This window comes from Puccinia triticina, chromosome 14A (assembly GCF_026914185.1).
Source record: "Puccinia triticina chromosome 14A, complete sequence".
In the NCBI taxonomy this organism is placed as follows: Eukaryota; Fungi; Basidiomycota; class Pucciniomycetes; order Pucciniales; family Pucciniaceae; genus Puccinia; species Puccinia triticina.
Window position 1 is genome coordinate 3,315,121 of NC_070571.1, and position 27,246 is coordinate 3,342,366.

Genomic DNA, 27,246 nt, shown 5'->3' on the forward strand with positions numbered 1-27,246 from the left:
GCCTGAACAGCTACCCGCGCCTTTGTTGGGATACACACAAGGTGTATGGGTGACATACGCTGAGGATGCAGTCACCAGTGGGGCGTAGGTAAAGATTAGCACATTCGCCAATCATAGATGAAACATCGTAATCGGCCATCGTCATCAGACGTGGATCAGGTTGAGTGTTGCTGATTCACAGGATGATATCAGCGCGCCCTCCCTCTGAGAGGTGGGCGGGAGATGACAATGCAAGAGAAGAAGAATGACTGGGGGCAGCAAGATGGAAATTGCTATGAGAGTTTGCACATGTTATTTCAAGGTTCCGCTTGCGCATGACCAAAGATTCAACGTCTTTGCTGACCAACAACATCCGATGGATCAGTCTCTATGCGCTAGGCTGTTGAGAGAATTGGCCAAACAGTGCTAGCACAATCAAGCTGGGTCTTTCAAGTGCGTGAGGCAACACCTCCGGGCAAAAGCCAGGACAGATGGTGAGGCATGGACTTGCGTGTAGTGGATGGCCGACGGCGCAAGGCAGGATCAATGTGGATTGACGGGCACAAGGGGGTTAAGCCCTGGCAGGGGAGCCACTGTGTGTGTCATTTCCTATCTGTTTCACAGCCCCAAGGTCACTGGCGGAAGCAAAATGGCTGGGGCAGCTCATGTTTTGCAGTCAGTGGTGCACTTGTCCACCGTGATGTACGGCCGAACATCTTGGTGGACATTTGGTTCACTCGGACGGAGGGTACCTGCATACCGCAGCTGATTTAACCCCTGCACCTAGCTCACAATGACCAGGTGTTGTTCCAGCCCATTCCACATAACACACGGATGTGTACTCCAGCAGCTTCATGCTTGCTGGCACAACACCTCTCATCACAGCAACGGTGAAATGAGGAACTCTCCTGGCTACCAGAAGGGGCCAGTAGATAGCGCCGCGGCTGCGAGTGGGCAAATTGCCTGGTCGGGTGGAAGCAGCTGTGGCAAATGTCCACCATGATGTTCGGCCGAACATCACGGTGGACATTTCGTACGTTTCCTGCTGCGCCTGCCTCGCCGCAATCTTGTCCATACCACATACCAACACTACATTCACAGTGTTCCAGCGCTGTCTGAAATGCACTGTGCCTCCTGTAGCTCTACAGCAATACGTGTATGAGCAGCTTCAGATCTCATTGGCGCACCACTCACTACTATACTACCTCCTATCTTCCGAGCGTCTCATATCTCACAACAAGGAAAAATTTCCCTATGTAAAGAATTCAATTGGGGGGGTAATAAATACACTATCTTATTAGACATAAAAGAAACCATGCCCAATAGCGGTCCAGAATTGGCCCACTGCCTCCCCAGAAGGTGATCAGGTATCCACATGCATTGACCCCCCAGTTCCCTGTTGTGAATGCCTGCTTGTCCCGCTGTTTGATGTGGTGTTGGGGTTGAGAACAGAGGATGTCGAGCCAGCAGCCGATGTGCCACGATTGCAGATCTGTTGCAAGTTCTTCGCAATTACGTCTAGACCAATTGCCGGGACCTTGGAGATTGTATCCCTCTCAAACGGGCTGAGCTTTGACCAATAGAGCTTGCTGTAGGCATCAAGAGGCAGACCCCGCGGGACTCCAACGATTCCCTTTTTGCTCTGGAAGTTGCGTTTGGATCGAGTGTAAAGTTTCTCATTAGCGGCAATTGTTTTGTGATGTACCCCTCTGGCCATGTTCATCTTGTCCAGACAGTGTAAGATAGCAGTAAGATCATCGCTCCGCCAGTCTGGAATGAGAGAGATTGGTGCGGTGTTTCGCCCGCCTTCTTCGATGTCAGAGCCGCACTCCTTTTGCTCAACGATGTTGCAAAGTTGGATGTTTGTCTTGAATAGTTGGCCCACCATTGAGCATCGTTGGTCCTTGATATGCAGGAGACATGTACACCAGCCTTCAGCACCACCATTCCTCTCCCTGGGAGCTAACTGAGACTTACTCTTTTGCACCATCTTTGATATTGGTCCTTGGTAGCCTTCTGGTTCTTCAGCGCGTTGTAAGCGTCAACTTCCATGTTCTGAAATTCGTGAAGGTAACACGACTTGGTATTGAGCCATCTGTTGATAATCGCAGGAGCTTGACCAGCTTGAGCATCTGTGACTGATGTCGTTTGACGAATCCATTCGACAGCCTTCGATCCAAGGACCTCAACGACGGCCGAGTTCCAGGGGGAGCTTTCTCCGGAGTGTACAGCTTCCCAATCAAACGTTACTCTAGATATGCCGGCCACCGCTAATGCCCGCTCAACGTCAGCCTTCATTGAGAAGCTGATTGCTTTGGCGCCTTTCACAGGACCTCTTGAGGCTGCTGGAGTGAACGGGGGTAACTTGATGTTGCTCCGAATTTCCTTCTCTGCAACGCCAATGTAGTATTCAACCTTGGCCGCTGGTTTGTTCGAAAGTGCCGCACAAACTTGTTCAAGCTGTTGGAGGATGATAGTACTCCGATTCTTGACCCAATATTGGTCCGCCAGTTCGGACGGTGTTGGAGGCTGAGGGTAATCTTGCGGCTTGCTGGGATTTCCAAGGAAGAATTTGATAAATGCTTGGATACCCCGAGAGAGCTTATCAAAGTGCTCGGGAATTGCCCCCTTCTGCGCAATCCCTGTGGCACGGCGCCCCGATCGCCGTTCATTTTCCGCCTTTCCGGCTTGATTTCTCGCTTGCCTAGCATTGTTGACGACAAACTCAGGGTTCAACTGCGTGGTGTCATTGATCTTGGACGGGGCCTGATCGTTCCCTGCAGCAGATGGGCCTATCATGAGAACCATGTCAGTCACTACCTTGATTTCTGCTGGAGAGGATTATTATCCATTAACCTGCCTTGAGTAGTGTCAGTCTGCATTGCGGAATCGCTAGCCAAAGTGCTTCCCTGAGCTTGAAATTTCGGGACAAGACTATCGACGAGTGCTGAGATCCACCCCTGGTCATGGCTGGGAGGGAGAGAATTGGGCTCTCCCTCGCCGCGCTCATGTTGCGAAGCCGAAGAAGCGTCAGACATGACGGACAGTGACACAGGTACGTGTGATGGGAAAGGGCGTGATCAAGCTGAAGCAGAAATGAATTCTCAGGCCTGCAGGGTTGTACCGGATAGCGAGTGGGACATTAAGCTGGAACTGTGCAAGATATTGACGAGGGAAGCTCCAGGCACAATGGTGGACGAACCAAGTCCAAATTGAACATATGTGATGAATTCAGACACACATCAAGCAGGGAGCTCTATAAGATAAGAATGTATTCTCCTTTGTGTGGGATGGCAGAGGGACCGAACAAGGGGACACAGTTATCCCGCTGGCTCTGTTCGCCATTCAACAGCCTGCCCAAAGCTGCCCATGCAAGCACCACCTGTGGCATCTCTTCATTCATCCACCAAACCTTCCCACCCCTACACATTGTAAACACAAGTCCAAACATGGCCAATCAGCAGTTATAGACACTGTGGGGAAGGAGCATGAGCGGTTAGGCTTACCGCTGTCCGCAATCCAACAGCGCTCAGGGTCTCAGTGGACATTCCAAAGGTGCCAGAAACGTGCCGCATGATGGCAACATGCCCAATCACTTGGGTACAGTCAATCACCACAGGCCCCTCTTGTTCGGCCTTTACAAGTCAACAGTTCAGATCAGGATAATCACCATAAGGATCATCTGTCTTATGTATTTCCTTGAAAGGCCTAACCACGAGCCAGGATGTGCCCGGTATTTGATCGGATTTAAAGATCTTGCATGTTTGTCCAAATTGTTGATCTTTGCCTAGGGAGAACTCAACCAACGAGTTTCCTTCGTGATGCTCCTTTGTTGTATAACTCTTTCTATCAATCTGAATGCTGACAAGAGCTTCAACCGAAGGGTGCAAATTTTGCCCAAGTTGACTCACCCCAGTGGTGTTCCTTCAGCCATCTTTGCCCGCTACCAGGGATTTCCACTTCTTAAACAAAGGCTGTTCAGTCTGAGTTGTTGTGGAGGCGGCTATCTCTAAATCCTGTTCTGTCGAAGATCTTACGTAGGATGGCTCATTCTTGAGAGAGCGGAGATTGGAGTTAATATGCCACTTGTTGAGCAGTGTCTTGGGGATATTGTCTGCAGTGTGGTGACAGAACATCAATACTTTTCATGGGCACATGCAGTCACACGCAACACGGGGAACTAACCTGGGTGGTTGTTGGTGGGGAGCCTCTGTAACATGCCGTTCACTCTCTCCTGGGCCCAGGCTGCCGTTGAACGGGGAGGGCCAAATCTCCGGATAACGTCTGAGAAATGCTGCGTAAGATGCAAATTGGGCTTGCTCAATTTGCCGGGCCAGCTTGTCAGCAAGCATTGCCTGTATTTCAATATCAGGCTGTTGAGTTCAGGTAAATCTTGCACCTTGATTGTGGGTAGAGTGAGGAAGTGTGCCACCTGGGAGAGTGTGGTGGTTGACTCCAAGAGCAAAGATGTTTGTGTATTGCTTTGGCTGGGACTTCCTTCATCTTTAGATCTGATCCACAGAGGAATCAGTGTGATGGTGTAATAAACTTTGTACAAGATCAACCATTCTGCTGCCTTCAGTGAACCGTGGCATGCAGAACCCAAGTTTAGTGGGACTCTGTCAATCCACAAAGGCAGGACAGTATGTAAGATGGTTCGGCGGACCACATCAAGCTCATCTGGAAAGAGGCGGGGACAATCCTTGTCACCGACTGGTAACTGCACGTGTCTGCCTCGAGGTTGCACACCTCTGACGGTATCATCACTTCCACTATTGTCATCAGATCCGGTAGAAGTGTCCTCGCCAGATGCTGTTGCCATCTTTTTCTTCCTGTGACGAAGCGAGTAAGAGCGCGTGGATGAGTTGTCTGAGTTGGTCTGCAGGTCTGTTTGGAGAATAGGTTCTTCAGAGGGAAGGATGGGCACAGGGTTCCTGATGGAAGATGAAGCAGTTGTTTGCCAGGTTCGTTTGCTAGGTCTGTCTGGGGGGGCAGTATCCGTGATAATGGAGTCGACCTTCCTTTTCCCCTTCCCCTTGGAACTCCTTGACAAACGCCGCTGATCATCAAAAGGAGGCTCCGTGTACGACTTGTCGTTCTGCCACGCCTTGTCTAGCTCTTGTGCTTTGCTCAGTTGTGCCCCAGCCAGGGGGAGATTTAAGAATTGCATGCTGTGATCTTTCAAATCACCCAGCACCAACGCATGCATCACTTCAATTGATGAGTATGTTACCGGCCGCCAGTAGGCCAGCTCGTTCAGGACACTCCATCGTGCCCCATGCTCTTTAGAGTACTTCTTCCGTTCGGTAAAGTTTTGAATCTGGAGCCAGGCAGATGCGTGGCTGCGGTGTAGATCGTCAGTGCGTGGCGGAAATTGTGTTGGATCCGTCTCGTCGAGGTTATTCTTTGTCAGCAGGCAAAATGAACAAAAGAGTTGTGCAGCGTGACTGCTAAATCCAGAAGTCTTCCGCAGGGCTGGGAGGTCGGCAATGAGAGGAAATATTGCTCCGCGCACAGTGCGGCCGGTGGGATGCAGGCTGGTTGAATCAAAAAAAACCCCACACCAAAACTCTTTCAGCTCGTCGACCAACGGTTGCAAGATGTGATTGATCTGTGCTTGCTTGGGCTCCTGGGGGCCTGGAATGATGCCAAAGAGGAACATGTTCTCCAGCCTGTATCGCTGACTTGGAGGGAGGTTCAAGCAAACCAGAGTGATCGCCCCCACAGTCGTGTGCTTGCCGAGATTAGAGCTTCCTCCTGGACTAAACCAGTCGAGATAGAGGCTAAAGACTAGGTTTCCGGAATGTGTTGTGTACAACCCCGTCCCATCATCCGAGTTTGGAAATTCCTGCCAAATACGACCGTGCCACACATCCTCCAATGGCCGAGTCTTGTCCCAGTTGCACGCTGCCAGACTTGCATTGAGCAACGATTCAAACGGATGTTGCATAAGTCACCTCTGCAACCATGATTTCAGTGATACAAATGTGAAGGTCCGAGCGGGAACTTGGAGTTGTTGGTGTGTTGTCTTGTAGAGAGGCTCGTCGCAAAGTGGAGTCATATTCTCTGATTTGGCCCACTTGCAGAATCCTTGCTTGGGAGACAGGAAGGGCTGAGTGCAATTGTGTAGACGGTTTACCGGTTCAGGATTGGCAGGGTACAGAGCAAAACATTTCTGGCAGCAGATGCGTGTCGTCAGATTCGGATTCAGGCCAAGACAATGGAAAACTGACTCCTGAGTCTTTGGAATCTGCTCCAGAATGGGTCTGGGATCAATCTTGGTCACGTTCTTGATGCTCCAGATCTGCGCGAGCAAGACAACATTGGCTCAGGCAGCCTTCAGGAAATCAACAGCTCCTTTCTTTGTTAGCTTGTTAGTCAAAACCAAGGACGCCATTTGGACCATCACCTGTCTGCAGAATGCTTCCTCCAGCACAATGTTCTCAGGATGCACCAGAGGAATATCAGTCGGGCCAGGCCCTGCCAAAGGCGATACCTGTTGAGATTGTAGGTACGCCATCAGCCAACCCCCCAAGACAAGCTGAGAGATGAGCTCAGCTTCTAGACTATACTGACTCACAATAACCTGAATTGACGTCTTGTTGTTTCCGCGACCAATCGGCGCGTTTTGGGATTGGTCCAACTTCACTGTCACCTGATGAGCCTGGAAAACGCGCTGTGACAAAACCCTCCCCGGAACTATTCCTTGACCTTCTTCTTCATGCTGTGATTTTTTGCAGCCATAGTGTGTGCAGAGACAAACATACAGCTGTTGGTTCACCATGCCAAGGTTGCTAGAATGGATGATGTTGAGGGTGAGAAGATCCGGGGTAACAGTAATTGCGAGTAGCCAGTGAGTGTAGTGGGGTCTGGGGTTATTGTGTACCTGAGGCTTCTGCAGTCTGTCGGTCACCGCCTGGAATTGGCTTTGACAAGGATGATTGCGGAATATTTGAGGGAGTTTGATCTTTGAGAACTTGGGGCAGCAAGCCCCTTTCCGATAACTTCCACCAACCAGCGGGGCAATGCTGCTGCGGAATCCCACAGATTCCCTCAGAAGAGAGCATTCATCCAGTTCACTCACAATCAGGATCAACATCACGCTGTCACACGCATCAGGTGGCAACATGAGACTCATTCAGGCAAGTCTGCAGTGGTGTTGCAGATCACTATTCATCAAAATCACCGTAACAGAACATAAGGAGTGGGGAGTGCCAGCAGACAAATCTGCCCCGCTCTAGTTGACCCACACAGCCTCCCCTAATATTTCCAGTACCTACAGAAACATTTCCATCATCGTCCAACTATCCACACTTCATCACATCATGAACAACCAAGTTTGTTTTACTCCAGTTCAACTGCAAAGATCAGCAAAACTTTGTGGACATGGAAATGGATTGTGTTGCAAATGAACCAAATGAACAGGTGCACAACGAGAAAAATTAGAACCTTGCCTTCAAGTTTCAGGCAAAGTTGTACGCCGAAGCCTTTGACATGAAGATTCCGCTATGGGCAGTTCCCAATGTGATCACAACTTGGAATGCCATAAGGAACCGACAGGGAAAGGGTACGTTTTGACCAAACTCCCCGCCACACATCAGCAAACTCATCCCCATTTCACTGCTGTTATAGGTCCCATCGGCGCAGTCACTAATGCAGCGGGCTACGAGCCAGTTATCCAACAGGGTACATTTGGTTCTGCACCACCTTACAACATCTAAAGAAAGTGAGTGCTTCTCTGTTTCATGGCAAGGGAGTGAGATTGTCACTGACTACCTCCATCTGTGTTCATGCACAGGTCCCACTGATAATCCCTCATTTCGCTCGAGCTTGAAACATGCTGTGTACCGCCCTTTTCTGCTAGTCAATTACAATTGCAATGTGGGGCCGAGTCGGCCATTGAAGCCGCAGTGTTACTTGAAACAACCAGATTGTACCATCTGCTCCCATTGATGTGATAGCCTGCAGGCCAACCGTGATCTGTGAAAGCCTGCCCCTATCTGTTAAACATCAGCTGTTCGTGAGCACAGCAAGAACTTGCTCCTGCGTACAAAAACGCCCCAGGGCGGCCCAAGTTCGTAGCTCACAAAGGATTTTGCGCTCATCCGCAACAACATCGGATGCTCCTCACATCTCAGCATGGTGCACGCTCCAAGATGCAGGTCACCATATGCACATTGTTCTTGTGAGGAGTCTGGCTCAGGACAAGTTGTGGGTGATGCAAAGCCACAGCAGTGACCAGTGGCTCGAAGATTCACCAGACACACCACCTGCCTGTCAGCCCAACCCCACAGCACAGGACGGACACGTCACTGCTTTTGCTATACATCACCGGTGCTGCAAAGCTTATGTCCACCGTGATGTTTGGCCGAACATCACGGTGGACAAACGCTGCACAGCGCGACCCACTTGCAAAACCTTGAGCATGGCTACTTACAAGGGTTGGTCCGCTGCATGCCAGGCTAGCAGGTCTTGTCCACCGTCATGTTTGGCCGAACATCAGGGTGGACAATTCTGCAATTTTACCGCACTGCATGAAGGCCATCCCAAATATTATTGTCCCACCACCACCTTTGTCACATGTGCCACGTGGGTTGCCTTTGAACTCCACCGTCCAAGGGTCTCTCCTTTGTCTGCGGAGTGGGGCACTCCCGAATTACATCTACTTAAGGTCCTCACCCTTGCCCGATTCATCTTCCCTTCGGCCACCTCTTCTCATTCAGCACGTCCGATGTCGTCGTCAAAGGCCACCTTCTTGGACGGTCGTCCGCCACACGGGGCTGCACAAATCAACAGAGTCTACTCAACTGTCCTTCCGAACTCGCAATCCCCCTGTGCCCGGAGCCTGGCGTCATTCATCAGAACTCTCCTTGACTTGGTGACTTCCTCCAAGAGACCGGCATCCAATCAATGGAAAATTTGTCCGGCTCCGCACAACTTCCACGTCGGCTCAAATATGCCGGATTCAATCCTTATACACCCCATAGATTCACCTCCTCCAGAAGCGCTCCTAGGGAAAACACAAACCGTGCACCTAATCTTCAGGAAAATCTTCCTTCAAGACCTGACAACTTCTCACTTCCCAGGTCATACCTTTTCTTGGGATCATCCGTGGGACGCTCGTTGGGACCAACTCTTTGCCAGTTTTGTCCTGAAGCATTGGCGGAATGCATACAAAGCCGGAGCATTCAAACTTTTCTTCATGGATCCCGTCGAGGCAAATAACACATCAATCCAACTGGGATTACTGCACCGCTGGTTCATTGGGAGACAAAACAACCTTAGATTGGGCCGATTTTCACCCGAAAAGCAATTGCAGAAGCAGCAATCCGAAAGCAAAGCCAAAATTTGCATGCAGGTAACCATTCTCCCTCTTGCCAGTATCCAGGCATACAAGCTAATACATGCTCATGCTCAGGTTCGGCAACACCGTCGGGAGACCCTTGCTTCACTGCCTCTCCACCCTGCTCTCCGATCAGTCTTTGACAACATCAAAGCTACCTCCGAGACCAAAACCACACCCCCACACAATCTCTGCAAGGTGCCAATGTCATGGAGATCAGACCAATTCGCTGTATTTGCGGCACAGGTGGACGCCATCTACGCACAGAAAAAACTCAATACCAACGGCCGGATCTTTTTTCATGACCACATCCTTGAGTCTTGTCGAAAACCTTCCAATTCATGCCCATCAGACAGCTTCAAAGATGTGCCAAGGAATATGCCCGTCAACTGTTACTCTCCTCAATATCTGACTACGCTTTTGAATTCACAAAGAGAACTCCTTAATACACAAGAGCCGGTAGAATGGCCAAACCTGGTCACGCTGGGCTGAAGGTCAACAGTCTTGTAGGTAACATCCTCTCAACCCAGCATTTTTGTCATAAGAAGCTGAGCACATTCATATTCCTCGTTTCCTTGTTTTGGTACGCTCAGCCTGCGGTATTGATATAGTTAGAATCACGATGAGTTAAGATGATCACAGAATTAAGAGACTTGCTTACAACGCCAATTCTTATTTCCGTCTCTGCACTTGATAAATATTCATCTCAAGACTTCCTTGTATGTAGTACCGATAGACCCAGACTGGTTTTGCTTGACCCAAGCGGTACAGCCAATCAATGGCTTGAAATTCATTCGCTGGATTCCAGCTGGGTTCCTGTATTGCCATCAGTAATGTCAGTCAGTTCACTGGAGTCCTGGCAAAACAGATGGGTGAGCGCTTGCCATCAGATACACATTCTGGCAACGAAGGGTAGTTACGTTACTCTACGTTATCCGACGTTTTTGGGTAACATAACTACCTGCGTTACGGGAGGGTGCCCGTTGCGTTAGTATTAAAGGGTCATTTGGACGCTACCTGGGTAGCGTAACGGAGTCCAATTAATATTTTGCTCCAGAGGGAGATAAAGTAACTGCGATATCGAGCTGTAACGCAGATAACGTGTTGGAAGGCATGTATTACCCCTTGCGTAGCCAAAAATGTTTTTTTTTTTCTGTATGGCTGGCTTGGTGGCTTGCCTGACCACCTTGAACACCCCTGTCTGGTCCAATTTTGCCTCCTTCGCCTGAACCAACCAACGTACAGTTACCATCTTCGCCATGGATCCAACAAATCAACAGCCAGCGGAAGAAGCTGATCTCGATGGTGCACAGAGTGACCAGTCCCAGCTGCGTCGGTCCAGACGTGCCTCCTCGGCATCAATCAGGCCTAATATGATCCCCACGCCGTCAGACAGTCGAGTCAGGGCCAGCAAATCACAATCTAAGAGGCCACCAGCACCTTTGTCGGAATCAGGGGATGCAATTCCGACTAGTAAAACATCTCAGAACCACCCAAAGAAGCCGGCAAAGAAGCCTCGTCAAGCGGTATCTTCCGCGGCCAGTGCCGCAAAGAAGGGAAATCCAAAGAAGACACCAAAAAGAAAGAAAAATAATACTGTTGCAGACCAAACAGTAAGACATTTTAACCTTGTAGATGTCAATTTAAATTTTCCTGGTGTTGGAATTGACACAGGCATGATGCTCTTCTTCTGTGTCAATTGGATGATTAAAAAAAGAGAGATCAAGCTTCTGGCCCGGATAGTATTACTAATGCGGATGAAGATTATGATTACGACCAAGACTCGGACAGCGGCTCCATGGAAATTCAACCTAGAGAGCCAAAAAAGAAGCCGGAAACGTTTGCCGAGGTGCTTGACTATTTCCATCAAGCCAGGCGAGGAGGAAAAGGGTGGAGATCCCTTGAGTTACACATGTCGATGGTGTCATAAGACTTACCAAGGACACGGCTCAACCGATGGAAATCTGATGACCCACCGTGATGGATACAATCAAGCTGGACGAAACGCCAACGGCTGCCCCCGTTGTAACAATGCCAAGGCTGCCGGAGTGAATTTGCCGCCCTCAATTGCTGAGAGGAGATTGATCGATGCCAAGCAAACTCCGATGAGCCAGTTTCTTCAAAAGCCAAAGCCAATCTTTCAGAACCGTGTCTTGAACCAAATAATCATGATCTGGAAAGTAAGAATGGCGTTGGCGTGGAACCGGATTCAAGACGCTTATCTTCGTGCGGCGTTTCTATACGCAAACCCCAAAGCACTACTCTATGGTAAACGGTGGTCGGCTGATGAGTCTAAGAAGCTTTATTCAATGCTCAAGACCACGGTTTTTGATGATTTGAAGGTTTGATTTTTCCATTATGTACACTACCTCTCAGTTAAAGTGCTCATCTGTGATTTTTCTTTCTCAATTGAACAGAAAATTGACACCAAATTTACCCTAATACACAATGTTTGGACAACAAAGGGAAATAGGTTTGCCTTCATTGGCGCTGCAGTGGCTTATGTCGACTCGAACTGGGACTACATTGTCCGACATCTGGCCCTTAAAATGATCCCTTGGAAGCACTTCGGGCATCTCCTAGCCCGTCCGATCACCGCTCTCCTTAAGAAAGGAGGTCTCTACAAGAAAATGCTGGCTCAGACGACGGATTCTGGCTCTAATAACAATACGATGGCCAGCACGATGTATCAACTACTCCAAGATACTAGCCCCGCTGAGCAATCCAAAAATGTGTGGGACCCAGCCAGCATGCACATCCGATGCTTCTGCCATAAGCTCGCATTGATTGTGAATGCTGGCTTGGATGCTTTGTCGCTTAAGACTTTGCCTCCTGGGAAGGCCAAGGAAGCAGTCCTTGGCTTCTTTCCTGTGCTCGGAAAGGTTCTCGAGGAAGAAGAGACTGAATCTCTTGAAGTGGCTCCGGAAGTTGAACTCGCCCCCGGTATGAAGACCAATTTAGTTGTGCTTGAAGTTGAACCAGACGATGCTGAGGACAATTGGCAAAGTGACTACGGTAATGCCGACGAGACTTCCGATGATGATTCTTCTGCTGCTACTGTTAATCATCCTCAAGGCAATCATTCCAACAAATCCGCTGCGGCCACTTCTAGTAAACACCAACATGCTAAGACCACAAAACTGAAGGAACTCATCACCAAGCTCGATGTTGTGATCAAGCAAATAACTCGATCAGCGGCCCAGCGGGCCAATTTTGATTGAGTGGCCAAAGAACTGAATGTGAAGGTTGCGCCGTTGATTGCCGGATACGGCATACGTTGGAACATTAAGTATCACAGCCACCGGAAAGCACTCGATGCGCGGGAAGTTATCGACCACTTGCTTAAGGAAGACCAGGGACAAAACGCGCCAGGTCACTTCGATGATGTTTTTTTTGTACCTTGCGACTGGAATGAGATTGAAAATCTCAACCGCAAGCTAGAGGTGTGTCCCCATTTCCTCCAATCACATCAACACTGCATCTGAACTAACCTTCTTTGCGGTTTTTTTTCAGGTTTTTGTTAACCTCACCTCGCAGATGGAAGGCAACCAACCAACTGGTGCCCATGTACTCCCAAAGTACTTGGAGCTCAAGGAACAGCTTTCCGAAAAGCTGTATCGCGCCAAGGAGCAGGATACTCTGTATCCAATGTATCATGCCATGCTCCCAAAAGTCCAGAAATACCTGGACGAAGCCATGAACTGCGAGACGCTGGTCCTTGCAACAATCTTGCATCCCTGCTTCCGGATGCATATATTTGAGCTGGGATTTGGAGCCAACAGTCTCGAGGTTGCTGACTGCCTTAAGCTTCTCAACCGACGGTTCCAACCCTACAAGGATCAGCAAAAGGACAAGACTCAGCCCGCTCAAGATTCCAAAGTCGTCGAGATTGATAGGCCAACCACCGCAGAGCCTCTGTCAATCATGGCGCGCCTAGCTTCGAAGGTGGCAAAAAAGCCAACCGCGCATGAAGACAAAGTCAAGGCGTTCTTGAACGCCGAAATCTCCTTCAAGCAGAATGCCATCAACCATAAATCCACCCCACTAACGTGGTGGAAGACAAATACCAATACTTATCCTGCCCTCTCCCAGATGGCTCGAGCTTATCTGAGAGCATCTGGGAGCTCGTGCGCTGTTGAACGCCTCTTCTCAGCGGCAGCGGACGTATGTACTAGCAGCCGTGGGCGCTTGCTCCCGTCGACCATGTCACACTCCGTGAGTAGCATGATGTGGCTTCGGGAGGAGGTGCCTCTTACTGGGGAGTTTGAGGCGGCGGGTTTGGCATTGCAATCGTTGGCGCCCTCCCCCAAAAAATAGTAGTCTCCCTCCCCTTGTAGTAGCCGTTATCCGTAACGAAAAATCAATTTTTTTCATGATAACGTAGTTCTATTTGGAAAAAATCATTGCCACACATGAGTAAAGTAACGTGCCCCTCCAAAAAACAAGAACAAACCCGTGTTGCCGTAACTATTACACGTTACGCGTAACGCGTAGATAACAATGAAAATTCCGTTACGTTTCCGTTATCTACGTGTTACGCGTAGCGTAACTACCCTTCGTTGATTCTGGGCGCAGCGCAAATATATTCCAACTCCTGCTGCCTGGAGAGAACCTAGGAGAACATTACAATTGCCATTGCTTCGGAACTGGGTGAGGTTGTCATCACGTTGTCGCACAGTCAAGTCCCCTGGAAGAGAAGTGAATCCAATGTGATGCTCCTCCAAAGCCCGTCCAATACTGCAACAGGGCATCAATCAGCAGTTGCTAGGTGAAGCGGTCAAAGCAAACCACCATCCTCACATTTCCAAAAACGCTACAAAACTTGAGAATACCACTGCTTTAGGCCTTTCAATCCCTCTCTCTCCAATCAAGAAAACCTCCAGGCTACCTATCAGGTGCACAATCTTGCCCAAATCCTGCCATTGCCACGTGGGTTGGATTGGCACCTCCGAGCGCGCAAAAATTGGGTGATTGCAGAATTGTCGTAGCATTGTCAATTGCCGGAAAAACTCAGCAGGGTCCCATCGCTCCCCAGATTCTCGCAGTCTGCCAAACGCCTGGATAAACCGTGTGTGCAAATTGCGTGAGATTTCTTCCCATGGCGAGCTCCACCGCACTACAACAGCTTTTTCGATCTTTTCAGGTAGGTTTAGGAGAACATCCTTCGTTCTTTGCAAGCAGACAGAGTGGATTAGTCGGTTAAGACTCATGATAGCCTCCGGGGCCCCAACCCTCATTCTTGGGATGAGGCATTGTTTCCATATCAGTTCGTTATCCCACGGCGCAATCTTCAAGGTTGCAATCAAACTTTGGAGGTCGGCCAGGCAATTCTGGACCGGTGTTCCGGTTAAGCATAAGCAAAAGGAGGATTTGAGTTGCTGAATATTGAGGGTCCTGTGAGCAATGGGGTTCCTCATCAGGCTAACCTCATCATCACCAATCAGTATGGTGTAGGAGCCAGGGAAGTTTATGGAGACTATGCAACTCACTGAGCTTCGTCTAACACAATCCTGTACCAACATAGATTCAGGGACTCAATCGTCAGCTGGTTTGTATTTGCTCCTCTGCCACTGTCCCCAATCATCTCATAGGTCGTCAGCACTACCAAAGCAGATTGCAATTGCTGCCTACTGAGGCTTTTCCGACTTGTGCCGTGAAACACATTATAAGGGATCGCGTTATCTTTGAAGTGGATCCGGATCTCATTCTCCCAGTTGGAAAGTGTTGCCAGCGGGCAAATGACCAACGTCGCTGCTGAGTGGTTAACCCAATCGGCCCATTGAAATTCCACAGCAGCGTCGGCAGTGGCTAATACAAAGGCTAGGGTTGTCAACGTCTTCCCTAACCCCATGTCATCTGCAAGAATTGATCCACGGGACTTGAACTCGTTTGGAATCTCCGGGGTCTCTTCATCCATTAAGCTGCGTATCCATGCATTGACGGGATGGAGCCACAGTGACCATGCTTCATTGTTGGGTGACTTGTTCTTTCGCAGAAACTCAATAGCAGTCAGCTGATGGGGCTTTAACTGAGTACGGCATTGGCGAAGAGATCCTAATAAGCCTCCGTGTGTTGCAGTTGCACTTGCTTCAGTTCCTCCGGCAACAGACTGTGGGATGTCGAAGAACAGGTGGGGGTTATAGTTCCAGATGGGTATCAGCTCCACCTGCGCAGCTGCAAAGGCCTCTTGGATACGGTTGACGTGTTCAGAATGAGCAAAGACACAACCCCACAGCTCGGGCTGGGCTCCACGGCGGATCACTACAAACGCGCGTAACTTCATGAGATTGGGATCGGTGGGTGAGATCTCTTTGCCGGTGACTGGACTCAAACACGCTGAGATTGGCCCAAGCAGCGGACCGAGATGTTTGCTAGCTGTGACACTCAGATCACCTATTCTTGCCTGTTGTGAGCTGTACACATGCACTCAATGGCAAACCCGCTGCAGAAAGCCAACCTGCGGGGCTTGGGTGCCAGATGAGAGTGTCGGTGAGGATACGGGAGCAATGAACTGCCCGAGACAGTACAAACGATTCATGCAAAGAAACAGATGGGGTTGTTACTTCCTAGTTCAAGGATGGTTGACTCGCCCGTTCCAATACGATCGATCAAGCTGGTTGTGATAATGGTCTGGGGAACGAATTGTGATTAGTACAATTCGGATAAAAAGGTTGCTTCCCACAATCTTCAGGCTCTTGAAGTTGGGGTGGGCTTTCTGTTTGGGTGCTTCCAAACAACCAACCATGTCAATCTTGGTGACATATGTAGCCAACATTGTGCATTTGGTGGAGAAGGAAAAACGCTGACACACCTGAGCTTGGAGCCTACCCTTGACGGGCAGCCCAGATGTTTGGGACATCATTCCATATTGGACAGAATGACGGGAAGAGAGACAATGTGATCCTCTCTGCGCCACAGTTTCATCAGGATGGCTGATTCAACATGGCCCAACTCCCTGGAGCAACAAACACCAGAATACCTCTAGCCTCCACAGCATCTTCTTCCTGGGCAATAGCCACGGGGTATAATGGAAAAACCAACAAATTGTGGTATAAAGAAGGACAAGTATGTGTGTGGTATTTGGCCATCCAAAGAAGCTTAGCCGGCCTGTGTAACCACAGTTGTTGGTCACCAAACCAAAGAAAATGTGAAATGTGACACAAAAACCAGCCCTCAAGTGGCTTATGAGTCAACACCAAATCTGTGAAACTGAAATAGTTACTCAAGGCATCCAGTGTGCTGGTGTCTGGTCCAGATGTGAGAGATCAAATTCACTCAAAAAGTCATTTTATGGGGAGATGATCATACGTGTTGTCAGGGAGGGTAAAATGATGTCAAAAATCATTTGTGAGGGTTTCCGTCTACATTTGCCTGGTTGAGATGTGTTGAACTTCACATGCTGCCCATAGAGGACCTGTAGACACGGTTGAGTGCAACCTTGCTTTCCAGGTGGCCCTGGCTCAGGAAAAATCTGCATTAGCCAAGTCATCCAAATTTTGAATCAATCCACGTCATTGAGATCACTCCTGCAAATGAAATGGGGGGTATGCACTTGGATTGGCTGTGCATCCACATGGGCTAAGCACATCAGACCTGACCTGATTCCTGCCTTTCAATTATCCCATCTGAAACACTCAGGAGACAACTGCAGACAAAATGGTCATGTTCCACTGGACTGACCAGCTGGTAAAGGTATAGTCCACACAGCCCCAAACAAACAAACATAGACAGGAGAAACATCCATTTATGCACAGTTGAATTCAATCATGATTTCAGACTGGTTCATCATCTACTTCATCTTCATCATTGTAATGACTTGAGCATGCACATAGATATAAGTTGTGGCTGACTGATAGGCTGACATTGGGCTGACATCAGACCATTCAACAGATAAAGTTACGGTTTGGCACTCTCTAGAGAGTGCCACAGATCCCCCCCTGGTTTTCTGTTTCATTTTGAGCAAAACACCTTGTTCATACTTGATCCACATCTGAGGTGGGGCGGGAGGAAATTGAGCAGCAGGTCAGCCCACTAAGTGATGTCTTGAGGAAGTCGCAAAGGGAATCCTTCTATCACATGCAACCTCAAGACACCAGTGCCAGTGGACCACCTAGGGCTCGTATCCACAACACGACTGTGACAACTATCAGAGCCAGAGTTCTTGCCAGCAAGGCTAATTACATTGTGCTTTACAAGGTGCATTCACTCGATATGGAGCAATCCTTTGTAACAGTATTGACATATTCAAATGTCACACTCACACTTGCTTCGTTCCTCAGTTCCAGAATGGGAATGTTGTCTGGCATCCTCTGCCTTGTGCGCAACGACACAGGAAAGGGCCTCTGGGTTGTCTTTGTTGGCTTGGGATGTAAGACTATGAACAAGGTCTACAACATGCAGCACATCCTCTACAAACAGCCCTGGGCTGAGAAATACAAGACCCCAATTCTTACAGGGAGGCGGACATTATGCACTAAGGGTGTTCAAAGTTGAAATCATATTTTTTTCAAATCATAAAATCATAAAATCATAACACTTTTGAGTGATCATTTTTTATGTACCATTTTAGAATTGTTGCTCTTTTTTTAATGATTGGGTGTTACACATTTTTTTCAGATTAAAATTTTATGAATTTATGGTGTTATGATTTTATGCAGTCAACTTTGAACACCCCTACTATCAAAGGAAGGTTTCATGTGGTCATGGTAGACCCCAATAACTGAGAAGAAATCATTGACAGCCTGCGTGACGCAAGGATCAAGCATGTCAGCTTCAAGATATACATGTAATGAGTGCAGTTGCAGGGACACAGTGAGCACTGAAAGAACGGGTCTGTACGCTTGCTGCATGAGCGCGGGGTGGTCTAGTGCGGGTGCAGTGAAACCTTCTCAGGTCAGGGGTTCAATCCCCCATGTGAGCGTTACCTCATAGCGTATCAGTATATGTAACCAAATTCCACATGTATTGGATTGCTTGTTCCAATACAACACTCCGCTAATTTGTGTATCGTAATCAGCTGGCAGATACATGTCTCACAAAACACATGTATTTCATTGGCCACCCAATACAATACAAATACACTTTATTGGGTTGACTTTAAAATACGATACACACAGATACAAGTACATGTATCGTAATTGTTGCACCGTTGCTAGAGCCGTGTTCGGGGACGTAAGTAGCTTCTCTTCCACAGCTTGCCATTCATCCATGAATGAATGAATCATTAGCTACTTTACAGATCAAAAAGGTGTCAAGCACCAACCGGCTATGGGTGGTGTTTCTAATCTATATTGGGAGCTTTTGCCTGAAGAGAGGGCTTTGTTTGCAGATCCACCATCCCCTGAAACTTTGATTCCGGCTCATGATCCAAACAAACATCATACTGCTGAGGAAGAGTCAATTGCTGCCAAGGCTGAAAGGGGTCAACATCACACAATATCATTCAAACAAGCCTTGGATCATGTACAAAATTTTATGGAAAACTGGGTCCAACAAGTGAGTCGCACACTTTAGGTTTTACAATCACAGTAGTTGATTTGTTGATATTTTTATCACAGGCTGTTCACGTTGACAAGAGCTGCAACTGTGAAATGGTTTTCTTTGCTGTCTCCAGGCACCTTGGGCCGCATGCCTTTCAGTTTACTCAGACTACTCACGGTGCGACCGCCTTTGCTGCTGCTGCTCGCAACATTGATGACAAACAACACCACCCTGCTTGTATGCAAGCCTACCTTCCTGGCTATGGGGTTGCCAAGATTGCAGCTTATGCAAATACCAGGTGTTGTGAGTGGAGCTAAATGTTTCAAATCATGCTTTATTGGCTGACTTATCTTGGTGCTTTCACCAGGCCGGATAAAGGACCTGTCAGGCTTGGTGATGCCAAGACACAAAGTCCTCTAGCTACATGAGTGACTGCGGCAAGTGAGCGCGTCTGTAGACGCTGTAGGATGATGGTTTTAAAGATTTATATCCCTAATGGGATGTAACGGAGGGGCCGCAAGAGCAGCAGAATGGTTATGGTGCCCTCCAGGGCGGTTTTTACAGGGCCTGACAAGCAGGGGTAGGGTATCCTGTGTTGTCTGGGGTCCAACAAGCGGGGCTAGTTTGACAATTTCTCAATATGTATAGAAAAAGGGAGATGTTCCCGAGGAGATAAAGAGAAATAATCTGGACTTACTGATAATCAGGAGTCCAGCAAAAAAAATGATGAATCGAGGCAATCAATCTAAAACAATCAGAAGGCTGGCGACGTTGACACAAATGCTGCGGCAACAAGGGAGCAGGCGGTTTTGGATGGAAGTTGACAATTCTGGGGAGCAAGCACTACCAAGATGGATGAATTTGCGATGTCTTATATTGATCAATATAGCGTATATTGATCAATTTATATTGATCAATTTTTTTTTTTGTTTTTTATTATTCCTGTTGATACCTTTGTCTGTGTTCCATGTCTCCTTAATACTATTCTATAATCTCTCTCCTTCCCCCTGTGTTGGCTTCAAGCCACAGGAATTTTTTTTTTTTTTTTTTTGCCTGATAGAATTCATGAATTTCTACATACACCATTCAATTCTTCCTGAAAATTCAAGTTTTAGGATTAATCCAGGGTAGTTGAGGGGTCTCAATTTTTTTTTTCTTTTTTTTACATCAACAATTGATGTTATCAGAAGTCTCCAAATCTACTTTTTTTCAAAAAAGGAAAAACATTGACCCCTGACCTTTCTCATGATACCATCCTGCACTCATTCTTAACTTGGTTGGTTGAACTTCCTGAAGATATTGCATATCATACTTGAAGTACTACATGCATAGAAGGCCTTTTTGAAATTAGTTTACCATGGTTTAGCATATTTTTGTCAGGTTCTTTTTCTTACACTGTGAAAAAAACTCGAGAAATTGGTGTCAGTTGACATGCCAGATCCAGGCTGAGACATTGCTGTATACCTGAGTTTGTCCAGCTTTAGTCCATGTATTCTTATGGATTAGCTCAGGCTAAGCAAGTATGTTGATACTCTGCTTAGCTACACTAACTTTTTGTGCAGTTATGTACTTGTGAGATGCTCAGCTGGCACAGCAGTAGAACCTTATAAGTACATACCAGCACCTTTGTCAAGTGGCTGGCATCCCTCCAGCCGACAGACAAGGCTGCATAGACCCAACCACGCGGACTAGGAGGAATCCCTCCCAGTCAACAACATGTGTAACATACCGGTCAACCAAAAGTCGTCCGGGAGGGAGGCCTCCCGGACGACGGCCCCATACAACAGTTGCCCGGGAGGGATCCTCCCGGATGACCGCTTCATACACCAGTTGTCCGGGAGGAATCCCTCCCAGACAACAGATACATACAACAGTCGCTGCCTACATAACAGTTGTCCGGGAGGCAATTCCTCCTGGACAACTCCTTCATACACCAGTCGCCAGGGAGGGATCCCTCCCGGACAACTACTTCATATATCAGTCGCCCGGGAGGGATACCTCCTGGACGACTGCTTCATACACCGGTTGTCCAAGAGGAATCCCTCCTGGACAAGGGACCTACATACATTGAAAGTCGCCGGAATCGAGTGGAATTAGACCCATTCGATGACCGGTGTGTTCAGGTCATCAAATGGGTCTAATACCACTCAATGTCCGACACACACCGGTCATTGAGTGGGTCTGATCCCACTCAATGACCGGCACACACCGGTCATCGAATGGGTCTAATACCACTCGATGTCTGACACACACTGGTCATTGGGATGGTCTTATCCCCCTCAATGACTGGCAAACGCAAGTCATCAAGCGGGTACACATACCTGCTTGATGAACGGCACATGCCAGTCATCGAGCGGCACATACTCGCTCGCTTGATGACTGGCACACGCAAGTCATCTAGAGGGTCTTATCCCTCTCAATGACCAGCAAACATGTGTGCCGGTCATTGAGTGTACCATCTCAAAGAACGGTCGGTGTGTGCCAGTCATCGAGTGGGATCAGACCCACTCAATGACCGGTGTTTGCTGGTCATTGAGTGGGATTAGACCCACTCAATGACCGGTGTGTGCCGGTCATCCAGCGGGTATGTGTACCTGCTCAATGACTGGCGTGTGCCGGTCATCGAGTGAGTATGTGTACCCGCTTGATGACCGGACTGTGCCGGTCATCAAGCAGGGTGTGTACCCTTTCATCATGTTGACTGAGAGGGATCCCTCCCATTCTACATAAAAGCTCTGTGGGCTTGTTGACCATGAAGGTTTCTTCCTGGTATGTAATAAAGCTGAGCATTCAGCTCAGAGTAGGTTGTGTTATATATATATATGCATATATATACATAGCTCAGACTCAGCTTGGTGTGCCTCAGTATTGTGCACTGCACCAGAGTTCAGTTGAGCAATGTGCAGGAATTCCAGGGTTTATCACCCTGTTATTCATTGGTATGAGCCTTGTATAAATGGGCATTCAACTCGAGTATGCTGCATGTCAACTGGCAGCAGTTTCTCAAGTTTTTTTCATAGTGTTATCTACTTTTGTTATCAACCACAGATTGATGAGGAGTATTTCCTCAGAAAATTTCATTGGGAAATTTTTCTGCATATAAAACCCAGAAATATTATATTTGGGGTCACATCCCTTATGCAGCAGCTATAATCTGATCAGTTGCCAAATAGCACTACTTTGGTTGTTTCTTGGTGTTTCTGCGACTATATCTCATCCCAGCCTGGTAATTCTTCCAAAATATTGGTACCAAAATGTTGACAAGCACACAAAGTTTCATAATGTACCTTTGTTCACCACAAAATCCCCAAATGTAGCAGCTACAGTCTGATCAGTTTCCAAATATCACTACTTTGGTAGTTTCTGGGTTTTTCCGTTGCTATATTTCATCCCAGTGTGGAAATTCTTCTGCCATGTGGTTACCAAAATGTTTAAAAGCGGCCAAAGTTTCATTATGTACCTTTGCTCACCACAAAACCCCCAAATGTAGTAACTACAGTCTGATGAGTTTCCAAATATCACTACTTTGGCAGTTTCTGGGTGTTTCTGCCACTATATCTCATCCCAGCGTGGGTATTCTTCTGCCATATGGTTACCAAAATGTTGAAAATCCCCCAAAGTTTCATTACGTACCTTTACTGACCACAAAACTCCCAAATATAGCAACTACAGTCTGATCAGTTTCCAAATATCACTACTTTGGCAATTTCTGGGTGTTTCTGCCACTATATCTCATCCCACCATGAGTATTCTTCTGCCATATGGTTACCAAAATGTTTACAAGCCCCCGAGAAATCATTGTGTACCTTTGCTGACCACAACACCCCCAAATGTAGCAGCTACAGTCTGATCAGTTTCCAAATATCACTACTTTGGTAGTTTCTGGGTGTTTCTGACACTATATCTCATCCCAGCATGGGAATTCTTCTGCCATATGCTTACCCAAATGTTTACAAGCCCTGAAAGTTTCATTACGTACCTTTACTAAAACTCTGGCAGAAGAATTCCCACGCTGGGATGAGATATAGTGGCAGAAACACCCAAAAACTACCGAAGTAGCGATATTTGGAAACTGATCAGACTGTACCTGCTACATGTGGGGGTTTTGTGGTCAGTAAAGGAACATAATGGAACTTTGAGGGCTTGTGAACATTTTGATAAACATATGGCAGAAGCATTCCCACGCTGGGAAGAAATATAGTGGCAGAAACACCAGAAACTGCCAAAGTAGTGATATTTGGAAGCTGATCAGACTGTGGCTGCTACATTTGGGGGTTTTGTGGTCAGCAAAGGTACATAATGAAAATTTGGGGGCTTGTAAACATTTTGGTAACCATATGGCAGAAGAATACCCACGGTGGGATGAGATATAGTGGCAGAAACACCCAGAAACTACCAAAGTAGTGAGATTTGGAAACTGATCAGACTGTAGCTGCTACATTTGGGGGTTTTATGGTGAACAAAGGTACATGATGAAATTTTGGCCGCTTGTAAACATTTTGATAACCATATGGCAGAAGAATACCCACGCTGGGATGAGATACAGTGGCAGAAACACCCAGAAACTACCAAAGTAGTGATACTTGGAAACTGCTCAGACTGTAGCTGCTACATTTGGGGGTTTTGTGGTCAGAAAAGGTACATAATAAAACTTTGGGGGCTTGTCAACATCTTGGTAACCATATGGCAGAATAGTACCCACAATGGGATGAGATATAGTGGCAGAAACACCCAGAAACTGCCAAAGTAGTTGTTGGAATCTATGCGGAATCCTACGGTTACATACGGTATGCGCGCTGCGTAGCACGTTTCTAGTTGGACTTGAATAATGATGTCACAAATGCCGATGCTTCAAATCAAGGGTGGTGTTGACCATATCACCACAAATCCAGTTTACCACTTCTCTCTTTTCCTTCCTCATCTCGACACCATCTCTTAAACCCGTAAGACTCATCAGTTTCTCAGCTTCATCTGCGGGCTCTTGTCGAGGTCATCGGTCTAGGCGGCTATTTCATAGGTTCTTATCTTTCCTTTTTTTATTCTAACCCTGTTGACCGTGAATGTTTTCTAATCACTCTTATTTTATTAGCCATAAAAGGTCCTAGTGTGTGGTGGTAGTTCTGTCAAACATTGTTCTCATTTTTAACATTGTTCCTGTTTCTTTTAGGTAAAAATTATTCTCATTGTATTTCTTTACTTTGTTATTTTTACTGAAATCAATTTCTTTTAGCCTGAAAATTCTCACATTATCAGTACGGTAGCAACAAAACAGGAACCAACCACAAATGGCGGACGTTGACGTCGAGGACAAATCAAGCCGATCGTCAATCGGCGGCAAACACAATCCTTTGGTGTTTCATCCAGCGTGGCGTTGTTTCAAATTATTGGCTGAACAACGAGAATCTTTACGACCGACAGGAAGTCCCGAGGCCCATTGCGTTTCAGCCGAAGTTTCAGGCGAGGATTCCGATATGGTCCTTGTCTCAGCGGAAGCTGCCTCTAACGAAGCCTCTGACATCATTGAAGCTTCGGCCTTCATCGTCAACTCGTCGGGTATTGGATCAACCCCTGTTCTCGACTTGGGCGCCTCCCACCATATGGTCAACGACCTATCTATCTTTACTAAAACTAAAGACATTAATATTAAAATCTACACCGGTAACCAATCTCATCAAGTTTCTGCAACTGCGATCGGTGATGTAGTTATGCTAGACGATACTGGAGCGCGTATCAAGCTCAATAACGTATTATACGCTCCTAATCTTCACAGACCTTTAATCTCTATGAGTCGTCTGTTTACCAAAATTACTTCTCTCTCGAAGAGTTCGGACTCTTTCAAAGTTAGTTTCAACAATAGTTATAACCTATCCGGCAAAATTGTCAACAACATCGTAGAACTTTCCAATTCGTTTGAAATGAAGCCCTCCGTTTCCTCGTACCACTCAGCGCACAAATCTGTGGATTGGCACGCCAGATTTGGACATCCAAGCTTTTCTTATCTCAAGCGCGTTGTCTCCAGTTGTGAAGAAATCAACTGCGAGAAGTGTAAAATGTGCAAGGGGGTCAAAAAGCCTTTCACGGGAAAATTTTTGCCCACCAGCGCTGTTCTTGAAGCCGTCCACCTTGATTTGGTTGGACCTTTTCAAACTCGTTCTGCTGGTGGTGCGCAGTACTTTCTGAGTATTGTCGACCAGCATTCTGGTTTTAAATCCGTGAAGCTGTTGAAACACAAATCAGAAACTCTGAACAAGTTTGAGGAGTTCTTGTTGTGGGCTGAAAACCATACTGGTCTGACTATTAAGAGGGTCATCTCTGACAATGGGGGAGAGTTTAAAAGTGTCTTCTTCAAAGATTTCTGCCAAAATCGGGGTATCAGTCAACACTTTGCTCCGGCTTATACTCCAGAAAACAACGGCATGGCCGAACGTTCCAACAGAGCTATCCTAGACAAAGCTCGTTGTCTATTTGCGCAAGCAAATCTGTCCCCTTGCTACTGGGCCGAAGCAGTCGTAACAGCTACGGACTTGTGTAATCTTCTGCCGTCAAGTACAAGAGAGTTTGCGATCCCTTACGTGACTTTCTTCAAAAAGGATTTTGAAATCTCAAAGCTTTGCTCATTTGGTTGTCTAGCCTACTTGCTCATTCCGGAGCCTTTACGGTCAAATAAAATGTCTCTGCGCTCAGAAAAGGCAATCTTCCTTGGCTATGCAAACGACTTTTCAACCTACCGGTTTATCAGAATTGAATCTAAAACTTTCTGTACCAGTAGAAATGTGACGTTTGATGAAAAAGTTTTCCCTTCTCTGGCAAACAAGAGCTTAGATCAATCAAGCTTCTACTTTAACCCATTTGAAGTAATTCCGGACGTCGACAATGAAGATGAAGAGTCTTTCCGACCGTATCCAAATCATGAGCAAGTAAATGATCATATTCTTGATGAACCTCTACGTCCAGCAAACGAGATAATTGGGGATGTTTCTTCTGAGAATGTGTTATCTCATCGTCGGAGGGGGGCACCGGAAAATTTCAACGCTGTTTCTTCCGACAATGATACATTAACGTATGACCAAGTCATGAGTTGTGCCGACAAAGAAAAATGGACGTTATCACTCTCTAAGGAGAAGTCTAACATGGAGAGCTATGATGTTTGGGATGTTATCGACAAGACTCATACCAAAAAACCGTTGAATTGTACTTGGGTTTTTAAGATCAAACCCGAATCTTCAAATCAAGCAGAAGAATATAAATCTAGACTCTGCGTACAAGGTTTTCGGGAAGTCTTTGGCAAGGACTATCGTTTCACATTTGCTCCTACCGGAAAACTTGTCTCCTTACGATTACTCATCACGTTCTCTCTTCAAAATAATTTCCAGTTCCATCAAATCGATGTTAAATGCGCCTTTTTGAATGCCCCTATCCAAGAAAGAATTACCCTTAATCCACCTCCGAGTATTGACGTACCATCCGGCAAAATTCTTCTGCTTAAAAAAGCGCTTTATGGATTAAAACAAGCTCCTAAAGAGTGGCATCTAACCCTCTCTTTGTGGTTGTTATCTGTCGGTTTTACCCGTAGCTATGCCGAACCGTGTGTTTTTTGGTCGTCAAATACTTAGCTTTACGTTCATGTTGATGATATAGCAATCTTCAGTCCAGAACCAGAAATCTTCAAAAATCTTATTTGCACAAGATTCAAGATAAAAGATCTTGGCAGTACTAAACATTTACTCGGCAAGAAGGTCACTCAATCCTCAGAATCAGTACACCTCACTCAAACGCACTACATTGAAGAAACACTATTGAAGTATAATTGTCAAAACTTGATTCCTCTTGCTACACCTATGAAGTCTGGCTCTCACTTAGTCAAAGCTTCAAAGTCTGAGATTGAACAACTTGAGAATTTAAATGTGCACTATCGAGGATTAGTCGGAGCACTGAATTATCTCAGTGTTACAACTCAACCAGATATCACTTTTACGGTCGGCTGTCTTTCGCAATTTCTCAAAACTCCAGGAATTGTTCACTGGGAAGCTGCTGTACATTGCCTACGTTATCTCAAAGGAACTAAAGATTTTGGCGTTACTCTTCGAAAAACGGCTTTGGGTCAATCTGATTTTGTTTCCTATGTTGATGCCAGCTGGGCTAGCTGTCCGCGGATTACTGCCAAATCAACAACTGGATATTTAATTCTTTGGAACAACAATTTGATTTCTTGGCGTTCAAAGAAGCAAGCAAAAATCTCGTTGTCGTCAACCGAAGCCGAATATATCGCCATCACTGAAGTGACGAAAGAACTTTTGTGGTTAAAAATGGTTTCCGATTCCGCTCTGAAAATTAAAATCACTCTACCTTTAAAATCTACAAAGACAATCAAGGCGCCATAATGCTTGCAAATAACGAATCTAATCATTCAGCGTTTGAAACCAAACACATGAACCTGCGGTATC

General features: G+C 46.9%; 1 protein-coding gene across 1 annotated transcript in view; it reads left to right on the forward strand.

Annotated features, from left to right (window-relative positions):
* Positions 1–3,015: 3,015 nt before the first annotated feature.
* The window catches only part of PtA15_14A320 (uncharacterized protein), a gene marked incomplete at both ends in the record, with an annotated part of 122,160 nt that continues 97,929 nt past the window's right edge, over positions 3,016–27,246 (forward strand). The window contains one exon of the mRNA XM_053163024.1: positions 3,016–3,034. Within this exon, the coding sequence (XP_053026991.1) occupies positions 3,016–3,034 (19 nt within the window). The remainder of the gene's footprint in view (positions 3,035–27,246) is intronic.